Below are 23,890 nucleotides of genomic sequence, written 5' to 3'. Positions count from 1 at the left end.
ACTGATCAGCTTATGATGGTTAACATTTCCAAATCCAAACGTACCCAGTGTTGCAGACAGTTCCATAAATAAAATGAATAATTTGACCTGCTGATTAGGATGAAGCCCGTTTCCTTATGAGAAAAACATTGTAATAAAATGAAAAATGCTCATAAGTTAAATAAACAAAAATGTATTTTATATTGTATTGCCTATATCCTAAGCTAAGCTACATGTAGCTACAACAACAGCCCAATTTGTTTTTTAAAACAAGGCAGCTAGCTAGCAATCTAATTATAATTTGGGAGGGAATACATCAATTTATAAGTTAACTGGTGAAATCTTGGCAGCGCACGGTAGCTGGCATCTTGCTTTTATAAACCAGTGCACTCAAGATAGCTACAAAAATTATGCTATATAAGCATAATGGATAACCATTTAGAATGGAGAAACTAAATAAATAAATATTTAAACATTAAATAAATAAATGACTTCCTGTACTTGTTACACCTGCAAGTACAGGAAGCATTGGTGATAGCTTGGAACAACTTGGAATGTCCTGAAAAAGCAAGAAACCGCTGCCATACTGAAAACAGGTCAATGACAAATAAAGCTTCTAAAAAGGTATTTTTAAAAAGTCTTTTCAAAATGGATGTAATGCATATTTTTGAGTCAGGAATAATGTGCTTAAACAAGTCCAATTTCTTAAATAACAGTGATTTAAATTTATTTTTTTACTGTATTGTTAAAAACAGTAAAAAAAAATCTTTTAATTTTTTTTTAATGGATGGATGGATGGATGATGGATGGATGGATGGATGGTATTGTTAACTTCACCGCCCAAAAAATATCAGGTGGCGCAACCAAATATTTGTAAAAATATATATTTTTTCCTACTATTTATTACAAGTGAAATCTTTGGCAAGTATCCCTTAGAGGATCTACAGTGCCTAACACATTATTATTTTGTGGTTGTGTTTGTATTTACAATAAAAGATTATTCCATTCTAGTGGCCAGGTATTTGGTATCCTTCGCATCCGATTTTACATTTAAATACAGAAAAATAATTACACAAACATACAAATGAATGGACTCAATAGAATAGCTATTACCATCATAGTTATCAACCATTTGTTCACTTTAACCTATTATTTATTGGTTTAAATGAATGTTTTACCTGGTCGCACCACCTGACGATTATCAGTTGTGCCACCTGACAACATTAGTAATGACAGAATAATATGCTGAATAATTGGATTTTTATTTCAAATACAAAAAAGGGTTTTAGTCAACAGTCTTTATTGAAGTAAAAGTAGTAAACTGATCAAAAACAGGATTCATCGCATGAGATCACATTCGATACATAGCAACTGGAATAGGCTACAGTGCAATAGATTGATTAGATCAACTGTAATGGATTGTGATTGAACAAGTCATGTTTTAATTTTCCCCTCCGAGGAATCGCCACCTTAACGTGGTGGAGGGGTTTGTGTGTCCCGGTGATCCTGGGAGCTAGGTTGTCGGGGGCACTGTTAGCCCCCAGTAGGGTCTCCCAAGGCAAATTGGTCCCGGGGGAGGGGCCGGACTAAGAGCGATTCAAAGACTCCCATGACACGGCCACACAAAGACCCAGTTACCTCGCCCGGAAAAGGGAAACCGGGGCCCCCTGCTGGAGCCAGACCCGGGAGGGGAGCTCGTCGGCGAGCGTCTGGTGGCCGGGCCTTATCCCATGGGGCCCGGCCGGGCACAGCCCGAACTGGTCACGTGGGGTCGCCGCCCTGTGGGCTCACCACCTGCAGGGGTCGGCATCGGAGTCGGGTGCTTTGCCCAACGGGCAGTAGGCAAAGGCGGGGATCCGGGCGTGCTGATCCTCGGCGTCGCAAACTGGTTCTGGGGACGTGGAACGTCACCTCTCTGGTGGGGAAGGAACTGCGGGAGGCGGAGCGGTACCAACTAGATATAGTTGGGCTCACCTCCACGCACAGTACTGGTTCCGGAACCAAACTCCTGGAGAGGGGCTGGACTCTGTTCTTTTCTGGAGTTGCTCAAGGTGAGAGGCGCCGGGCGGGTGTGGGGATACTCACAAGCCACCGGCTGAGCGCCGCTGTGTTGGAGTTCCACCCGGGGAACGAGAGGGTCGCCTCTCTGCGACTACGTGTCGCTGGGGGGAAGGCTCTGACTGTCATTTGTGCGTATGCACCAAATGGCAGTTCAGAGTATCCGGCCTTCTTGGAGTCACTGGGTGGCATCCTGGAAAGGGTGCCACCCGGAGACTCCATAGTTCTGCTGGGCGACTTCAACGCTCACGTGGGCAATGACGGAGAAACCTGGAGGGGGGTGATTGGGAGGAACGGCCTGCCTGATCTGAACCCAAGCGGTGTTTTGTTATTGGACTTCTGTGCTGGTCATGGATTGTCGATAACAAACACCATGTTTGAGCATAGGGTAGCTCATAAGTGTACTTGGTACCAGAGCACCTTAGGCCAAAGATCGATGATCGACTTTGTGGTCGTATCATCAGACCTGCGGCCGTATGTCTTGGACACTCGGGTGAAGAGAGGAGCAGAGCTGTCAACTGATCACCACCTGGTGGTGAGTTGGATCAAGTGGCCGGGGAGGCTGCCTGACAGACCCGGTAAACCCAAACGTGTAGTGAGGGTGAACTGGGAACGTCTGGCGGAGGCCCCTGTTCGCAAGGTCTTCAATTCCCACCTCCGGAAGAACTTCTCACGCATCCCGGGGGAAGCTGGGGACATGGAGTCCGAGTGGGCCATGGAGTCCGAGTGGGCCATGTTCAAAGCCTCCATTGCAGAGGCGGCAAGCAGGAGCTGTGGCCAGAAGGTCATCGGTGCCTGTCGGGGCGGCAACCCAAGAACCCGCTGGTGGACACCATCGGTGAGGGAGGCCGTCAAGCTGAAGAAGGAGGCCTTTCGGGCTTGGCTGGCCCGGGGGTCCCCTGAAGCAGCAGACAGGTGGCCAGAAGGGCTGCAGCTTCGGCAGTCGCTGAAGCAAAAACCCGGGTATGGGAGGAGTTCGGGGAGGCTAAGGAGAAGGACTTTCGGTTGGCCTCGAGGAAGTTCTGGCAAACCATCCAACGACTCAGAAAGGGAAAGCAGGGCTTGTCTCAGGCTGTTTTCAGCAGGGGAGGAGAACTGCTGACCCGGACTGGGGATATTGTCGGGCGGTGGAAAGAGCACTTCGAGGAGCTCCTGAACCCGAACAACACGTCCTCTGTGGAAGAGGCAGAGCCTGAAGACTCGGGGGAATCTGCACCTATATCCCTGGCGGAAGTTGCTGAGGTAGTCAAAAAGCTCCTCAGTGGCAAGTCGCCGGGTGTAGATGAGATTCGCCCTGAGATGCTGAAGGCTCTGGACATTGTTGGGCTGTCTTGGCTGACACGCCTCTTCAGTGTCGCGTGGAGATCGGGGACAGTGCCTGTAGAGTGGCAGACCGGGGTGGTGGTCCCCATTTTCAAGAAGGGGGACCGGAGAGTGTGCTCCAATTACCGGGGTATCACACTCCTCAGCCTCCCTGGGAAAGCTTACTCTAGGGTACTGGAAAGGAGGCTCCGACCGACGGTCGAACCTCGGATTCAGGAGGAGCAATGCGGCTTCCGTCCTGGCCGTGGAACAGTGGACCAGCTCTTTACCTTGGCAGGGTTGCTGGCGGGGTCATGGGAGTTTGCCCATCCAGTCCACATGTGCTTTGTGGACTTGGAGAAGGCTTTCGACCGTGTCCCCCGGGGAACCCTGTGGGGTGTACTGCGGGAGTATGGGGTACCGGGGCCGTTGTTACGAGCCATCAGGTCCCTGTATAACCAAAGTGAGAGCTGTGTCCGCATTCTCGGCACAAAGTCAAGCACGTTTCCGGTGGGTGTTGGACTCCGCCAAGGTTGCCCCTTGTCACCGGTCCTGTTTGTGGTATTCATGGACAGGATCTCAAGGCGCAGCCGAGGTGAGGAGAGTGTCCGGTTTGGTGACCTCAGAATCGCATCTCTGCTTTTTGCGGATGATGTGGTTCTGCTGGCTTCATCGGACCGTGACCTTCAGCACGCACTGGAGCGGTTTGCAGCCGAGTGTGAAGCGGCCGGGATGAGAGTCAGCACCTCCAAGTCCGAGGCCATGGTTCTCTGCCGGAAAACGGTGGATTGCTCCCTCCGGGTTGGGAACGAGTCTTTGCCCCAAGTGAAGGAGTTCAAGTATCTCGGGGTCTTGTTCACGAGTGAGGGTAGAAGGGAGCGTGAGATCGACAGGCGGATCGGTGCAGCGTCAGCAGTAATGCGGGCGTTGCACCGGACCGTTGTGGTGAAGACGGAGCTGAGCCGGAAGGCGAAGCTCTCGATTTACTGGTCGATCAACGTCCCAACCCTCACCTATGGTCACGAGCTTTGGGTAGTGACCGAAAGAACGAGATCGCGTACACAAGCGGCCGAAATGAGCTTCCTCCGTAGGGTGGCCGGGCTCAGCCTTAGAGATAGGGTGAGGAGCTCGGACATCCGGAGGGAGCTCGGAGTAGAGCCGCTGCTCCTTCGCGTCGAAAGGAGCCAATTGAGGTGGTTCGGGCATCTGATCAGGATGCCTCCCGGGCGTCTCCCTTTGGAGGTTTTCCGGGCTCGTCCAACTGGGCGGAGACCCCAAGGGAGACCCAGAGCCCGCTGGAGAGATTATATATCTCTCCTGGCCAGGGAACGCCTCGGGATCCCCCAGGAGGAGCTAGAATGCGTTGCTGGGGAGAGGGACGCCTGGAATACCCGGCTTTGCCTACTGCCCCCGCGACCCGACTCCGGATAAGCGGGTGATGATGGATGGATGGATGTTTTAATTTGATACACTTAAACAGAGATTTTAAAACATTAATGCATTAATTAGCAACACGATATAATAACTACTATGGTGGCCCGATCCGGGATCGGTACCCCACTGGAGTGGAACGGCCTGTGCGCAGGAGCCAGGAGCTAGGAAAACTGATTGTGAGTATTTCCCCGTTTCTTATCTGAATAGTGCTGCACCCTGGAGAGAGCCCAGGAGGAGTCAGCACCAAGGCCAGCACCACCAGGGCGATGCGCGTGTAGGACAGACCAGACACAGCAGGGCCGCGTTAGAGGGAGAGCAGCGCCCTACAAAAAGGAAAGCTGGCAAACAGAACGGGGCTTGCTACGGAGAGGGAGAGACATGAGGCCAGTGCATTCCCGAAACCCTTCTAAAGACAAACGGATCCACGGTTAGACAAAGTGTCGAGGAATGCCATGGAAGAAAGAAAGAGAAAGCCCCATTGATTGCGGAAAGGCCGGACGGAAGAACCCCAATTCCAGGACGCAAGAAAACATTCCCAACACCAATACACCACCGCCACGAGCCTGGACTGTTCACACAAGGTAGGTTGGGCCCATGGATTCATGCTGTTGCTGCCAAATTCTGACCCTGACCCTATATCTGTAAGCCTCAGCAGGAAACAAGATTCATCAGATCAGGCTACGTTTTCCAGTCTTCAACTGCCCAGTTTTGGTGAGCCTGTGCCCACTGCATCCTCAGCTTTCTGTTCTTTGCTGACAGAAGTGGAACCCTTCTGCTTTTCTTCTGCTGTTGATCTTTTCCTGCATGATTTTATGCATTGCATTGCTGCCACACAATTGGCTGATTAGATAATCGTGTGAAAAAGTAGGTGTACAGGTGTTCCTAATAAATGCTTAGTGAGTGTATGTCAGATAATTTTGATGGTTGTTGTAAATAATTTATGACCCAGTCTAGGGTCAGGCCGTGACAGGGTAAATCACAGGGAGCTAGAGCGTAGAATGGAGGGGGGGAACAAAAAGAACACTGCAGACCGATGAGTAACTCCGGTCCTATCTGCCTAAACAAATCTAAATACACCTCGGCTAGTCTTCAAAGGCTTACCGGGCTCAAAGTGGCGTGTAGCCAACCCCCAATGGAGATCAAGTCTCCTCCCAGGATCACAAAGGAAAATAACAAACAGTGTCCCATTGGAAGGATACAATATACTATATGGGGAGCAGAGGAGCAAATCAAAGTCACAGTCAGGGTGGGGGAACAGGGTCGAGCACGAGTGCGGCACTGGGGCAAATATCAAAAAGTGCTGGGCAGGAATCAGAGTCATAAGGGAGGCAAGGGTCAAAAACCAATCAGCAAACAGTTCAAAATGTGCTAGGCAAGAATCAAAGTCAAAAATTAAAGAGGCAATGGTCATGCATGGTATTTAGAATGAAAACATGAATTCATTGGTTTGTTGGAAAAAAAGTTTGTTTACAAGTTGTTATCCCTGAAACAACATCATTTCTCTACTTCTGGCTATTTTGATGGTCCGCCAGCAACGTAGTTTGGAAAAATCTAAAGCACTCGTCATACATCAGCCAACAGAAATAACAGCCACACGGGGGTGCGGGTCCGTAAGTGTTAACCAATCTCCAGTGGAATTAATTACTTCCGATGTCCGTCAATCCGATGATGCGAGTTGTGAACATGGTGTTAGCCTAAATTGACTTTTTGCTATTGTATGCACAATTCTGAAATGTACAAACATTTTTCATTCTAGGTATGCAATACCATACCGGGACATGCCAAGGAATGCTTTTCCTTCACAAAGTACCTTGTCAGTGCCACTCTGCTGCATGGAGAGATGTTCCAGCACTACAGAGGGGCATTTCCTGAGGCTGCACTGGATACCTCTGTGAATTCCTACCCAGTGCTTAACAAAAGTAAGCTGAGCTCACTCATCTGCAGCAGTGATGATTTCAAAGCTTGCGGTGGTGCTGTGGCCCTGTTCCAGTTATTCCAATGATCTACAAGACACCTTTTCAGAGATCGTGACTCGCCTGAAGATCCTGTGCACACACAGACACACATTCTTTTTTTCTCTTTGTTTGCTCAGGTATAAAGCCAGCATTGATGGCAATGTGAGGACGGGCCAAGGATGTCAGAAGTGGGAATTTCTCTGATGGACCCAGCGGTTAAACCTGTGAAAATTGTCTCATCATTTGTTCAGTCTTTCACCCATACATCTGCACCACCAAACAGTCATACACATTCATACACTTCCTATGCACCACCACAGACAAAAGCAGCAAAACAACACTCATATACAGGTGCATCTCAAAAAAATTTTATATCGTGGAAAAGTTCATTTTTTTCCCCCCTAATTTAATTCACAAAGTGAAACTTTCATATATTCTAGATTCATTAGATTCAGCCAATTACAGTTTCATTACAGTTCATATTGCAAAACAATCACAATCACCTTTTGTTCACTTTCACACAGAAAAAAAGAAAAGAAAATGTTCATACAAAAGCAAAAAACATTTAAACAAAACATGAATAATGGATGTTACTGAGAAATCCTTTGTTCATTGGTTTTAGACACTATGCCAGGAACTAGACCCCTTCATTGAATACAATGGTGGACACCTACAGGACAAAGTGTTCTCCAGTCATTCAGAGGTGTCGCTGACAGATTTGGCATGAGCAAGGGCAGCTTACACTACAACTTTCTTGAAGTTGTAGATGGGCTTACCCAGCTCATGCCAAAGCATGAGAAATTTGAGAGGGAGACAGGCTTTCCTGGTATCATCGGTTGCATTGATGGAACCTATATCCCAATTACGGGACCCTCCGAGCACTGGGATTTCATTCATTAACAGGAAAGGGCATGGCTGCTCTCATCTCCAGGCTGTGTGTGATAGCCAGCTCAAATTCACTAATGTACACACTGGCTATGTGGGGTCTGTGCATGATGCTTGAGTGTACAGGACCAGTGACCTAAAACACCACTTGGATATCTACCCACTTCCTGAGCAATTCCACCTCCTTGGAGATTCAGCCTACCCACTGAGCATCAATTTGATTGTCCCCTTCCAGGACCATCTGTAGCATCTTGAAATGTGTCTTTTAGGCCAAATTCCCAATGTTATAGCCAGCATGTGTATGCTCCACAACTTGGTCCTTCTCCATGAGGGCATTACAGAGGACTTGACTGTGGAGGAGCTGAATGCCGAACCTGTCCCTGAACCAGACGACTTGATCAAGGCTGTCTGAGATCAGAAGCAAGGAGCCAACCAAAGTCTGCAGAAGAACTGTGGCAAGTTCTCCAACATGCCTGGACAAACCTCCCAGCTGATTGTCTTATAGAACTGCAGGACAGCATTGGCTATCTCAGAGAAGTGATGCAGTTTTAAGGGTGGTCACAAAAAATATTGATTTGATTCAGTTTAACTATTCTGCCAAATTACTAAAAGGTCATGTACAATGTATAGTAAGTTTATTTAGGACCTTTCATTGAATTATTTTTATTTATTTTATAAACAGATACATTTATTTTTATCTGTACAGAATGTTATACAGGTGCGTAAGACTTTTGCACAGTATTGTATATATACAATTATTACAATACATTGACACTTAAAATTTCCTTTAATTGTTTGAAATGTTTTGGCTGTTAAAAAATAACTCACTATTGTTTAACACTATTGTTTATTGTACACTCAGCCACAGACACCCACTGCACACAGCAGTCACACTTGGCCACAGACACCCACTGCTCACCATGGAAGTTATAAAGAGGGCTGCAATGGAAGCAAAGCTGGATGAAATTATTGGCTTGCAGAAAGAGGCCATAAAAATACAAAAGGAAATAAATTATATTTTAAAAGAGTTTAACTGCAGTAATGAAACGGATTTCTGAACAATAGTGAGAACAATAGTCAGCCAAAGCATTTCAAACAATTAAAGGAAATTTGAAATGTCCTCGTGAAATTGTTTTTATCGTAGATGCTACACTATAAAACTCTCATAATGTACACCCTCTTCTACACAGCCTGATGTCGGAGCCCACCCCTAATGTCGTCTGCTGGTTCAGGGACAGGTTAGGCATTCTGCTCCTCCACAGTCAAGTCCTCTGTAATGCCCTCATGGAGAAGTAGTGGAGCATACACATGCTGGCTATGACATTGGGAATTTGGTCTAAAATACACATTTCCAGATGCTGCAGCCTCCTCCACTTACACTTAAGCGGTCCAAAAGCTCTCTCAATGTAGACTCTGGTCCAGCTATTTTGTTGAACTGTTTCTCCTCATGTCTTCGATGACAAGAAGGGGACAATCAAATTGATGCTCAGTGGGTAGGCTGAATTCCCAAGGAGGTAGAATTGCTCAGGAAGTAGACAGATAACCAAGTGGTGTTTTAGTGTTTGATTACAGTGCCTGAGCCTGAAACCTGAAACCAAACAGCAAACAGCCACCAGTGCAGCCGCAAACGCAAACGCAAAGACTGTCCCTGTATATGTTATTTGAATGCGCTATAGTTGTTTTCAAGAGTACATTGTTTACACTAATTGTGATATTTTTGTTTTCTAATTGCACATTGACATTGATCACTTTTTATTTGGTTATTCTATTATTGGAGTGGACATTTTATATTGCACATTGGCATTCGTTTTTACTTTATATTTGGATATTATATTATTGTATATCATATTTAGTTGGTATAATAAAACTACCCCATTTGGAGACAAAATGATACATTCATGTATTTTTAATGGATATTGTACTGTGCACAAGGCTGTGCCATATCCAAAAGCTCCAGTAGATGGCAATAGACTCCTGTAATGGACATAAGTTGTATTTTCCAGCCAGTTTCCATTGGAAGTGGAAAATAACCCAGTTGGCACACTTTGGTGCCAAATTGTGCCAAATTGTGCCAAATTGAGTGTCCGCCTGGTAGTAGCCTTACTAAAACCTTTGTGGAGGCTTTGCCCTTTGCTCAAATTCTATCTAAATGTGGTACATTTGTAGTCAAGGACTTGCTGAAGATGAACAATGGCAATTTTCTACATGGAATCATTGTTGGCATGGTGTTATCCTCTGTCAGATAGGGGGGAAAAACAGGCGAGGATAGAAATTTCACATTTCTCCTTTGGTTTATTCCAATTTACTCAGGCATAGTAACAGTCACAATCTTTTCATTGGGAATACATCTCTGAGGTCCCTAGATGTCAATAGACACCAAGAACATGCATATGAACCTTACTATTGTGGAGCAATTCTTCATTTACTTTGGGTATGTCTTTTTAGGCATTTTTTCTGAAAATATGGCTAGGGTTTAACAGGTTAACCCCGCTAATCTCTCCCTCTCTGCACCCAGAACCGAGCCTCCCAGGCGGATGACTAGGCGACCGGAACGCCGCAGGAATCGCCCTAATCCCACAGACGGAGGAAGGACGAACCGAATTCCCGCGTCCCTAATTTTTTGCCCGATGATTTTTTTCCGTTTTTTTCTCTTTTTGAGTTTTTGGATTTTTCCTTCTTGAGTTAGATTTTTTGGACAAGAAAAGCACCTAGCTGAACTGAATAGCTGGACAGTGCCCTGAAGGCATGTGTAAAACCAATAAAGTCATTGTTTTGCATCAATTTTACTCTCTCTCTCTCTCAACCAGCGGCTCGCCACAGAAAGTGAACAAATATGTTTTGCAACATGAAAAACTGTAATTGGCTTTTTAGGCTTCACTAGGCGATTACTGTAGCTACATCTCACTGTTTTGTACCAATGCAGCTAGGAAAGAAGGCAATTGTGCAGTCTTTGACACATTGCCAAGAAATGCAGACTTAACAACAGGATTTATCTCCCTCTCTCTCTCAGACAGAGATTTGTATTGGCATAATATACAAATGTCTGGACCACTATTAGCAAAGTCCTCTAATATCGTGGAAGAGGCAGCAAAAAGGATCCTCCGTTTACTCGTGTCCATTTTTTATAAAAAAAAGGCTGTATGGATCAACTGTAACTTTTCAAGGTGAACATAGTTCGCCACGAACGTTTGCAATCTTGAACACACAGGATTCTACCGGAGGTGAAAAGGAACATGCCGGGAAATTACTGAGGACGATGCTATGTGGCATTAAACCGGTAATAATCAATGGGCTTACTGCTGTGTTGTTACTTGCCTCATATTTCCTCTATACCTTAAGGCATGAGTCAAGTTGTTCTTTTACTTGACTCATGTATTGTTTGTTACTGTTTACCTGATGGTGTCAGGATACGGCGCCCTAAAAGTGCCAAAACCTAAGTTCAAAATAAACACATCACATAGGAAACTAGCATGGCACAAACTAACCACAGTTGGGAAAAAACTTGTTTTATTAATCCTCTGCTAGGTGAGGAGGGCGAAGGTGCAAAGGTTTTAAATCTACAATGCACCTCGTTTGCACACGTTTTTTGGGGTTTTGACTAGGGCTGTACAATTAATCGAATTTTAATCTCGATCACGATTTTGGCCGCCACAATTAAATGAGCATGATTGTCAGTGATATTGACGTTTAATATGCGTGCTCTGCTGCATATCAAATCAAGCGCTTCCTCAACTAACAGTCAGCCAACCACCAGGGGGAGAACGAGATGGGAGGTGTCATGCGCGCACCCTGCAGCCTCAAAAAAGTTTGGTCTGCAGTCCACTCCGGTATAAGCAGAAGAGAAGAAAGACAGACAACAGAACAGAGAGCGGACGGTCACGGGTGTCATGTGTAAGGTAAATCAAATGTCGGGAGCAGAAGGCACGGAGCTGGTCCAGGCCTCTACAGTGCGAGCGTTTCACTCGCATTTGCGAGTGGAAATTGTCATGTGCGAGTGAAACAAAATGACTGCTCGCACGCGTGCGAGCGGGATTTTTCTTTAATTTTTTTTTTTTTTACGTTAAAACATTAGCGGTACTTCAACAACGCACATACACTTTGGGAAATTGTGCATTTTCACACAATCATAATGCTAGTTTAAAAACCCTCACCTCTCAAAAAGTCCCAAAATACGTGAGACAGAATACAGAGTTGGAAAAGGAGGATGAGAGTGCAGGGCCCTCCTTGTCCAAGAAACAGAGGTTTGACTCGAATAATCAAGCCAACGATGTGGAGTCTGGCAGTGACAATGCCGGTGATGATGAGTCAGTCAGAGAGAGCTCGGCCAGCGCTGATGTTGGTAGGGCATGTCGTCAATACAAATTTAATAAGGAATGGATAAAAGCTTTTCCCTGGCTCGAATACGATAAGGACAGAAAATAAATGACATGTAAATATTGCAAAAAGGCTGGTAGTCAGCTAGCAGGCGCTACCATGTTCGTTAGCGGCAACCCACACTGCAAACGAGATGCTGTGGTTAAACACAGCGAAAGCAAGCGTCACTTACGTTGCAGAGATGCGTTCGTTAACACAACTCAGCCGAGTTCAAGCACAATTCAATCAGCAGTCAAGAAACAAATTCATCATCAAAATGAAGATGCCCGCCGACTGTTAAAAATCAAATTCAACATCGCCTATTTAATCGCAAAAGAAGAGATACCGAAGAGATTGCCGAAGACATACAGGAGACGCTGGCCAAGGAAGTTACAGCTGCTCGGTATCTGTCAGTCCTTACTGACGTATCAAATACCGAATGTGAGATCGTTTATGTCCGAGTCATACAGGAGGGGAAGCCTGTAAATCGCCTGGTAGGCCAGCAGATGCTGGAGCTTTCGCACGCAGCTGGTGAGTCACCTTTTAACATTTATTATTATGCCTAACCGCGTTTATGTTAAACTTATTAGAAATATGTAGGCTAATGTTATTAGAAATATGTAGGCTAATGTTATTCCATCTAGTTCTTTTAAGCTATGTAACGTTAGTCAATTTAAAATACAAATATACAAATATTATTTTACTCAGCTTTTATTTTACTTTTTATTATTTTAATCAGCACAGAAGGACCCTCTCTGGAAAGCTTTGACCCCAGCACATGTGTGGAGAAGTGGCTGTCTTCAAAACGTTCAAGACGACCATTCTACAAAAGCTGGGCCACTGAAATGGTCACCGTTGTCTAGCAAGCTGATTGTGGACTGACATCTGTTTGACAGTGATTGACAGAGCAGTCTATGTATGTATGAATGTATGTATGTATGTATGTGAGTGAGTGAGTGTGCGTGTGTGCGTGCGGGATGGGTTTTTGTGTTCAATGTTAAATTATTGTGCAACGTTACAGTACAATAAAATGTTACTTTGACTGTGCCCCTAAATTTATTGACTGCACCCCTAAATTTTTTAACTTAGGGGCACATGTGCCCCTAAAAATAAAAGTAAGCGTAGAGCCCTGTGGTCCCTCGAAAAGGATCATCATCCGTTGTCTGGAAGTTTTTGTGATTTAGGGCAAGTGATGTTAACCAAGAACAAATTATACGCAAAGAGTGCGTTAGAGTTGTGTCTGCGCCGCAGAGCAATACAACAAACTTGTTCAACCACCTGAAAAATCACCACAAACCACAGTATGACGAATGCATTAAGGCCAAAGCTAACGTTACCTCACGGAATCCCCGTCCATGTCCAACGTCAACCCAGACAACCATAACAGCGATCCTGCATAGCGTGACAGTGTATCCATCCACCTCCCAAAGACACACTGAAATAACGGATGCAATCGCGTTTCATTTGGCCAAAGACATGTGTCCAATAAATACTGTGTGCAATGAAGGCTTCAGAAAAATGGTCAAGACACTAGACAAGAGATACGCGATCCCCTCGCGCAATTATTTCTCCAAACAGGCATTACCCGCGCTGTATGAAAAACTTCAGGGGGAAATAGAAAGGGATGTCACAGCTGTCGAGTATTCTGCGACTACGACTGACCTATGGTCAAGCAGAACAATGGAACCGTACATGTCCCTGACAATTCACTACATCAACAGTAATTTTGCAATGAAGAGTCGATGCTTGCAGACGTCATTTTTCCCACACGACCACACAGGAGAGTCGATTGCCCAGGGACTGAGGGAAGCTTGCAGGAGGAGAGACTTGTCTGCATTACAACAGACAACGGATCTAACATCATCAAGGCAGCTTCTCTGAATAAATGGACAAGGCTCCAGTGCTTTGGCCACAGGCTCCATCTAGCAATAGGTGAGTAAGATCAATAATAAAAAAGAAATATAAAAAAGAGGAAAAAGGTGCACGTAATTAATTGAATTTCATGTAAATAATAAGAATAATACATTTGATTTATAAGTGCTTTTCATTGTGAAACAATCTCAAAGTGCTAAATTAAATCTGTGCTGATTGTGTGAATACTTAATAGTAATATAACAATAATATGATGGAGATTGATTATCAAATGTGTATAAGCAAGGCAATTTTATAGCACAATTCATATACATTGGCAATTCAAAGTGCTTTACAAATGAGCGGATAAAAGAACATAGAAAAATAAGAGATAAAAATAAGAGAAAAAATTTATTTGATTAAAACATCTTAAAATACATGAAAATAAAAGATTCAAAAGGAAGAGTGTATATAAGGTTTTATTCTGTGTTTTAATTTTACATATGAATCTCATGTTCTTTTTTAGAGAATGCAATGAGAGATCCTCGGATTGACCGTGCAGTGGGGATCTGCAAAAAGCTTGTGAGCAGTTAAAAGGGAGGCGTAAAAAGGAGCTAGCACAGGCACAAAAGGAGCTGAAGCTTCCAGAGCATGCACTGAGTTGTGGGGATCAAGGCAGGCAATGATAGAAAGAGTCCTGGAGCAGCAGAGGGCCATCTCTCAAGTCTTGTCCACTGACAGAAAGGCCCGACACCTCATCCTAACATGGCAGGACACTGACGTACTGGAAGTCATCAACAAATCCCTCCGCCCTCTGACTGAGTTTACCAATGCGCTTTCCAGTGAGAAGTATGTCAGTATTTCCTTTGCCAAGCCAGTCCTCCACCTTTTCAGCTCCTCTATCCTGAAAGTGAACGATGATGATCCAGGCCTAACAACCACCATCAAGTCTAAAATCCTGAGCTACCTGGATGAAAAAGAAGGATCCTGGTACACAAGAACTGCTTGACATGGCCTCTGCTCTTGATCCACGGTTCAAGCTGAGATATGTTAGTGAGGACAGGGTTGCACCAATCCAAGCCAGACTTACTTCTGAGATGGCTGCGTCTGCGAGCATGGTTAGTAATTATTGTGATTACATACAGAATTTATTTTAAATTCATGAAATGAAGTGGATTAAAATGTGCTATGAAATCAAGTGATTCAATGTGCTGTAATCTACTTTCTGGATATGGATGTTAAATATGTTTCATTAGATTAAATTTGGCATTCGTATTTTATTTACCATACTACATAATATATAATTTTTTTTTTAAAGATATTTTTTAGGCCTTTTTCAGCTTTATTGGACAGTATATAGTATAGAGAGACAGGAAGAATGGGAGCGAGAGAGAGGGGAAGACATGCGACAAATGTCAGACGGTCAGATTCGAACCGCCAACGTCGCGGCTCGCAATGAGCATGTGGTTAGTGCTCTACAGGCTGCGCCACCGAGACACCCACCATACTCTTTTAAAGGAGATGGGCCCAACTGATCTCCACGTTGAGACTGTGAAGGATCCACCCAGCACTTCAAAGAAAAAGAAGACCTTGGGGAGCTTCTTCAAGACCGCTGAGGGAAACACACCAAGATCCTCTCCCCACCAGGAACAACAAGCTGTAACCTCTGAGCTATAGTCTTTAGTTAGCCCTTTATTTTGGGCAAAATTTTTACAATTTTTTTTTTTTTTTTTTATCCGATTTTTTTCCCTTTTTCTCCCAATTTGGTAGCCAATTGGACCCTGTCTGATTCAATTAGAGCTAGTATTAGATACACCGCCCACACCCCGTCCCTCAGCGGCCAACGGGAGAGTGACACGCCTTCTTCAAGCCGTCTCGCCTCCCAAGCTGTAACCATGATTCCGAGGCGCCCGAGGTGCTTGTTTTGTGCGGTGACCTACTAACCCTGCCAAGTCCCTCCCTCTGGAGCAGCGAGCCAATTATTGCTGCTCCACGTGAAATTTTTACAATTTTTATTTATATTTTGCTTCAGGTGAATAAGAACCTTATGTTTTATTTTGATGCAAGGATGTGTACATTAGCTGGAATGTAGCACAACATGGAGGTGAAAGCAATGCTCTGTTGATTCAATTTTGGGTAAAAAGTGTTCATACTCATTTATTTATGTTTTCCTTCTACGAGATGCACTGTGATAAGGACCAGTCTGATGCAAAGATTTGTACATTAGCCAGAATGTAGCACAACAATGTTGTGCAAGCAGTGTTCTTGTTCATTTAAATGTGAAAGTGCAATAAAAAGATGTCCCTAAAATTAATGAATAATCGTGATAAATAATCGTGATCTCAATATTGATCAAAATAATCATGATTATCATTTTGGCCATAATCGTGCAGCCCTAGTTTTACACACACATAATACATGTCCTGCTTGCAATTCATCACCTCTATTATTAGCTGGCTGGACTAGCTTGATTAAGATGAATGTTTTCCCTAGATTTCTTCACTTGTTCCAAAGTATACCGATTTCTATTTCTAAGAAACATTTTTTATCACTGGACCAAATCCTCGCCAGCTTTATATGGGACAGCAAGATCCTACGTATTCATAAAAGTCCCCCCACATATTCGTAAAACCGAAAAAGGTATGACCATGCCCCACTTTCTTCACTATTATTAGGGTAGTAACATCAAAAATAGAGGTCTATAGCTAAAAGATAAAATTATAGCAACTTCATTGGTTACATATGACATAGTAACAGCATTGGATAATAAACAAAAATGTATAGTCCTATTCATTGATCTAGAAAAGGCTTTTAACACGGTGGACCATAGTACTCTATTTAAAAAGTTGTCCTCCATTGGACTTGAAAGAATGGCATGTACTTGGTTCCAGGCCTACCTTTCTAACTCAGGCTATTATGGTTGGGGATATAAGGTCCCAAGTCAAGAAAGGAGTGACTCAATGATAAATACTTGGACGTATTTTGTATAAAATCTATATAAACAATTTAGCTAATAATATAGAAAACTGTAATACTCATTTTAATGCAGATTTAATGCTTTACACCTCAGCATCAACAAGCATGCAGGCTCTTGCATATTCACAATCTGCTTTTAAGATCTAGCTGGTTTTAAACTAGTTCCGAATACAGAAAAAACTAAGTATATGATTTGATTCTTTTCAACACAAAATAGGCATACAATTGTCCCAAGTACTTTTATATTGTAATTCAGCCAGTTCAAAATTACAAATATTTAGGTATCTGCCAGGATCACGATTTGTCATTTAAAACCCATGTGCCCAACTTCCTCTGTACCTGACCAGGTGCCCTATATATGGAATAAATGTCAGGATACACTGAAGCTTGATTGCTTTGTCTCCATTGAATGCTACAAAAATGTTCTGTTGAACATGATAATGGAAGAGGCCACATGTACTTGCTTTGAGTGATGATTTGATAACTTTGCTCTTCATCTTGTGTTTCTTATGTAAAATAATAATATATTATAATTTATATAATTTTAATATATTAAATACATTGTAACTTTGTTTTTTTAATTTTGTAACTGACTGCCAACAGGGGTCCCCTGAAAAAGAGACCTCTCAGTGGGACCTCCTTGTATAAATACAGGTTTCAATCAATCAATCAATTTGATCTGAAATGTAGGAAATAAAACTAATCCCCCGAACCTTGCTGTTTAAATGTCAGTTTTTGCCCATCCCTAGTATCTATCTTTCTCAATATTACAGTAGGCTGCTATTGGGGAGACTCACAGTTTGAATATACTTTTTGGATTATTTGCCATCTTTCTAATTTGAATAATGGATAAATAATGGAATAACCATACATGAGGACTATCCAAACTGATAAACTTTTGCAAAGAATAAATGTTTTTTTTTCTGCAATATGCATCAACCATACCAGGTCAAGCTAGCCTGCTCTGGAAAGTGCACAGTCATATGCATGTATAGATGCAGTCAACAGTGTACATGTGTACAAAAGTGATTTGGGAACCGGAGTACAGTACCTCTGAGGATACGGTAGGGGCGTAGAGAGGGGAACTCATAGATGATGATATTGGGTTGTTCCCCTTTTTCTGCCACAGCAAAGTAGCTCTTCCTGGGATGAGCCTTTAAAGAGAGGGACAAAAAAGCATATAAGGATAATACAAGAACTATGCTTTTAGAACACTGAGCACACTTAATTTAATGGAAAAGACATGGGCGTGAAAATTGTCATCACATCACATCTTCTTAAATAGGCTAATGCCAATATGTTTGTTATAAGCTACAGAGCTGGCACAATTCATTTTTTTGCCATAATATAAAAAGCTAAAAATGTAGTATCAACATGAAACAAAGATGAGTAAATAATTAGCATTTGTGTAGTAATAATAATTTCCCCTTCCTGAATTGACATGGGAGTACAGTCCAAGACAAAGTAAAAATGAAATTCAATATATGTTGGACCTGAGAGCAAAGCTCACTCATATTGCACGGAGACATCGGTTCCAGGCTCAAGAACGTTAAAGACAGTAATACACCAGGGAAATTGCAAATATTCAAGTGCTGGTATTACTTCCATCGTCAGCATCCAAAGTACTCGTCAACAGTGGTGCAACGAATATCCATGCATCCATCCATTATCTTAACCTGCTTATCCTGAACAGGGTCGCAGGGGGGCTGGAGCCTATCCCAGCATACATTGGGCGAAAGGCAGGAATACACCCTGGACAGGTCGCCAGTCCGTCGCAGGGCACACACACCATTCACTCACACACTCATACCTATGGGCACCTATGACTCTCCAATCAGCCTAACCTGCATGTCTTTGGACTGTGGGAGGAAACCTGAGTACCCGGAGGAAACCCACGCAGACACGGGGAGAACATGCAAACTCCGCACAGAGAGGCCCTGGCCGACGGGAATTCGAACCCAGGACCTCCTTGCTGTGAGGCGGCAGTGCTACCCACTGCACCATCCGTGCCGCCGCAACGAATATCGATGACCAAATAATTTAATTATTGATTTGTTGGTTACATCATCGCATGTGTTCTTCACGCTGACTCGGAATGCTCTGACGTGTAGGCATTACCGCTTACTAGAGTGAACAATAGCACAATGGAAACACCTTCACGACAAAAAACCAACCTGAAGTGGTTTATTTCCTTACAACTGGAGTGGTTTATTCCGCTTATACCACAGCTACTCACCAAATAAATAAATCTGCCCTTATTTTAAATTCCTATTTTATTATTTTGAGAAAAGAGTATTAGTTATATATGTGCACATCCGCAGAATATAGCTAGACCTGAGAAGGGTGCATGGGGGGTTTGGACCCAAAATGCACGACTCAGAAACAATGGTGTAGTTAAGTCCCGTCAGGGCTTTATTCAGGGAAATCCAGATGTCCAGTGTAGTCAAAAAACAAGCAATGTTCATACACGTAGTATCCAGCCAAAAAACCAAAGCGCAGTACCGAGGGAGAAGTCAGTCTCGTAATCGGTACACATGCAAGAAGTCCGGTAGCCAGGAAAGCTGTCAGCGGGGCAGAAGTACAGGCGGGCGGTAGGCAGGCTCAGGGTCGAAGACAGCGCAAGAGTCAAGACCGAAGTCTGCTCCATGGGGCAAAAGTACAAAAACAGCAGGCAAAGACGTGGTACAGGCAGGCAATGGTCAACAAAACAGAAGTCAATAATCTTTGGTCGGTAAACAGGCTTGGATCGTAACGGGTAAACAGGCTTGGATCGTAACGGGTAGACAATGGCTTGACAAAAGCCGCTCAAAAGCTGCACCGACGAACAGGAGGCAAACAATTTTGCCAAGACATGACATGAAACTGAGCTTTATATGCAGGTGAAGACAGGTGTAGACAATTAGCTTGAGAGCAGCAAGAGAATGGAAATCAGGTGTGGAGGGTTGACAAGTTAACAAGGTAATTAGTAATCGTTAGTAATAAACCCATCCTGCCCTAGCATTAGTAAATTAGTAAATGATATGCACAAGAAACGTAAGGTAACATGAACACATGATTAGAATGTTAGTATTACCCAACCCTGATTTAGCATTAGTAGATTAGTAAGTAGACAAGGGAAATTGAAACAATTAGGGTGTGAGTGACTGAAAGGGAGAGAGAGAAAGCAGGAATGCAAGATTTGCAGAAAGACATGAAAAAGTGTATGCTACTCAATGACCAGTACAACGAAACATAAATTGTGACATAACAAGTTTGCGAAATATGACAATAAACTAAATAACATGACATGGAATTTAGCTAACCGCAATTAGCAATGTGTTTATAATGTGCACAGTCTGGATAAATCATTAAAATAACATGGTTTTAAAATGTTGCCCATTAGTTTGAAAGAAGCCTAGCTATGTAACTATACACTGCCACAACTTAAATCTGGCTGGTGTCTCCGGCTGCCTCCCCCAGACTGCAGACATTGAGCGGTTGTTGCACAATCATAGCATTCTTCATTCAGTTTTCAACAGGTGAAAACACCATTGAATAACCGGCTCAAGGATGACCACCTTAACGTGTACTGTAGGGTGGCCACTGACAGACCAAAAGCTGATGACATTGACTACCATGGCCTTGTCAGATACTTTTATCTAGTCAATAAAAAGAGGAGGGCGAGAAGCTCAGAAGCAGGATGTGACGACTGCAATTGACTGCCACCCCTTTCTTCCAACCCCACATCCCTCTCTTCAACCCCGACACCCCTCTCACACAACCCAACACCCTTTCCTTCAACCCCACACCTCTCTCCCTCAACCTCACTCCCCTCTCCCTCAACATCACTCCCTTAATACCACTCCCTTCTCCCTCAACCCCATTCCCCATTATGAATTATCTTTCCCCATCTCTCCCTCAACCCCACACCATCAACCCCACATCCTACTTCCTGAACCTCACGCCCCTCACCCTCAACCCCAAACCCCTCACCTTCAACCCCTCAGCCCCTTCAACTAATTAGCACATAACACCTTTGGTATCAGACCAACCAATTTTTAGGTGAGGAAAGGTATTGGAACAGAGAGTATTTAAGTAAAAGAAAGTATATAACACTTAATATTTGGTAGCATATCCATTGCTTGCAATAACTGCCAAATTGCATGCTCAGTTGGTTCAAGGTCTTGTGAGTGACTTGGCCAGTCTTAAAACCTTCCACCTCCTACAGGGGCATTGGAGAAATGAGTGTCCAAAGTCAAATAATAAGCCTAAGACTTTTGGCAAAATCTCTTGAATTCTTCTCACTCTTCCATTTAAAAATGTGTTCAACCAGGCTTTTGCTGAGACAGTTTTGCATGAGTTACAGTGAGTGTCCAGCAGTGCCATCAGCTCAGAATTGGCAGAAACCAGTGGGACCCAGGTACACCCATCTACTGTGCGGAGAAGTCTGGTCAGAAGTGGTCTTCTTGGAAGAATTGCGGCCAAAAAGCCATACTTCCGACATGGAAACAAGGCCAAGCGACCCAGGGAAGTGCGCAATTGGACAGGGAAGTTCCTCTTGGGGCAGGGACATGTCAGTCCTCTGGTCGATATAAAACCACAGCCATTTCCGTGTGTCCCCAACCCAAGGCCCAAGGTTGAGGTCATTCCTGGGGCTAGCAAATTATTATCGCCAGTTTATCCAAGATTGTTCTCACCTTGCTAGCCCTTTGACAAACCTCACACGAAAGGGAGCCTCAGATCTGGTCCAGTGGACGGAGCAGTGCCAGGTGGCATTTCTGAAGATTAAAGCATGCTTATGTAGAGGTTCTCTCTTGATTAGCCCTAACTTCCTTAGGTCCTGCCGGATCCGATGCCTCGGATAGAGGACTGGGAGCGGTATTGTCCCAGGAGGTAGAGGGGCTCTACATCAGCCGCAAGCTCAGCCCCAGAGTCGGTACAGTACCATCAAGAAGGAATGTCTTGCAATAAAATGGGTGGTACTGACTCTTCGTTACTAATTCCTAGGAAAACAATTTGCCCTCTATTCGGCAAACTGGCAAGGGTGCCGTTTGCGGAAAGGAAGCAGGGCAATCCGAGGACCAGGCTTACAGGTTAAGTTAAACGTAGTTATCTGAACTATATTTTGAATTATTCCTAAATGTGTGCACTTTTCCACAGTAGGTGGAAAACGGGGGAATTACAGACAAGAGTGGTGTTCGACAGAGCAAAGCAACAGTTTGGGTTTAATTTCTTTTGGCTTTATTATTTAAATTTATTTTGCCCTTATTATTTTCCCAGATTCCTGGAGGGTGACAGGAGGAGGTCTTGGGTTTCTTATTTGGGATTTTGGGTCACTCATTCTCTCTCCCTGACCCGATCAACAACAAAGAAATAAAATGCCGGTGAAATCCAGAATTTATTACTCCCCTTGTGTCCAGCTCGTCTATACTCTCAGTGGTGTGACAGTCCTCTTTTCACTCATCAGAGTCATTTCAGTTATTAAAATTTTTATTTTATTCAGAATAAAATATTTAAATGCTGATAATTTCTGTCATATTTTCAACCAATGCTGTGCAAGAGAGCTGCGTGCGTTCCCGCTGTGACGTCACACACCACAGAAGTCATTTTCCCGGTGTGACTTTTGGTGTTTCCATCAGCAGCGTTTATTTTCAAAATGTTAGCCATACTAACAACAATTTCAGTGTCATTTTATGACAACTATAATAAAAAGAATTGGTCTGTGGGGCAAGTCATTATGTGGTGCTCACCCATTAAGCTCTTTGTTCCGAATTTGTACTAAAATTCTTTAAATAATCGGCAGCCATGGATGGGGGAAAACATCTGATATATCGGTGCATACCTATTTCATCCCTTTTATAATCAGCCTGTACATGAATTTTCTTGTCCAGTATTGTTCTCCATAAAATGACAATATTCATGCAAAGAAAAACATTCTTTCCTTGGCTTGTATACTCCAAAAATATTAAATGCAGACTTAGGTCAAATAAATCTAAAACGTATTTTAATTACTTTGAAATACTTTTTCTGAAATTATTTTAAATACTGCATTTACTTAAGTATTTAGCCCCTTAAGTATCACCTGATTTCTTGACACAAGCTTGAAAATGACATACCCAAAATAAAATGGCTACTATTCTTGATCCATTTTGACTACATTATCCTGGTCTTTTCTGAAAGGTAACACTTTAGGGTCTGTTGTCCAAGAGTCAGAATTACTCAAAATAATACTAAAAGTTACTGTGGTGGAGCACTTATAAACACAATGGTGCCACAGCCACAACACTGGACAAACCTTTTTAATTTGATGACAATATCACCAAGAATTAGCATTCTGCATTGTTTTTTCGAAGCTATGTCTAGGGAAAACTAAAGGATATTATAGGTCTTAGGAGGTGTAAAATACAGCTCTCACCTTTCACCCTCCCCCTACCTCTCACCCTCTCCTGACAATTGTTTGATGTAAAATGTTTTTTTGATGTAGAATCTCAAGAACTATTTTTGGCAAAGGACAACAGTCTCATATTGAAAAAGCTATTGTTTCCTTACACAGGTGAAAAAATGCTATGTTGTCTTATGGAAGCCTAAAAAAGTTTTTTAAAAAATTCAGTCAAGTTTTCAGTTCAATACCATGCCTGTAGTCGGTTCCTTGCAGAGTATTTTTGTATTTTCTTACACATGGATGAGGTTAACACGTTTTCTGTGGAATTGTATTTCCAATACTGGTCAGAGAAGCTAATACGTGGGCCCATGTGTTCCAGAGAGCCTATTCAGCCCAGCCCCTACCCCTAAGTGTACCTACTGCCTAAATTGCCTAAAAGCTAAATAGAATCTAACACCGTATCAAGCCTGGTCTTCAAAACCCCCAGTGTTTCTGCCTCCACTATATGTACTGCCAAGCTATTCCACACATTGACCACTCACTGTGTGAAAAAATACTTCCTAATATCTGTACGGAATTTCTCCTTTACCAATTTCCATTTGTGCCCTCTCATTCTGCTAACCTAACTCACCCTGAAGAATCCCCTATAATTCACTTTGTTAATCCCTTTAATGAATATAAAAGCCGCAATCAAATCCCCCCAAACCTCCTTTTACTAAGCTTAAAAAGATTAAGC

General features: G+C 43.4%; 1 protein-coding gene across 1 annotated transcript in view; it reads right to left on the bottom strand.

The window, feature by feature from the left end:
• Positions 1-23,890, bottom strand: part of LOC133127234 (cilia- and flagella-associated protein 44) — a 192,887-nt gene that overhangs the window by 157,656 nt on the left and 11,341 nt on the right. Inside the window, exon 4 of the mRNA XM_061239961.1 lies at positions 17,845-17,947. Within this exon, the coding sequence (XP_061095945.1) occupies positions 17,845-17,947 (103 nt within the window). The remainder of the gene's footprint in view (positions 1-17,844; positions 17,948-23,890) is intronic.

This window comes from Conger conger, chromosome 4 (genome assembly GCF_963514075.1).
Source record: "Conger conger chromosome 4, fConCon1.1, whole genome shotgun sequence".
NCBI lineage: Eukaryota > Metazoa > Chordata > Actinopteri > Anguilliformes > Congridae > Conger > Conger conger.
The sequence above is the reverse complement of the archived record's forward strand: the minus strand, read 5'-3'. Positions and strand labels throughout refer to the sequence as shown.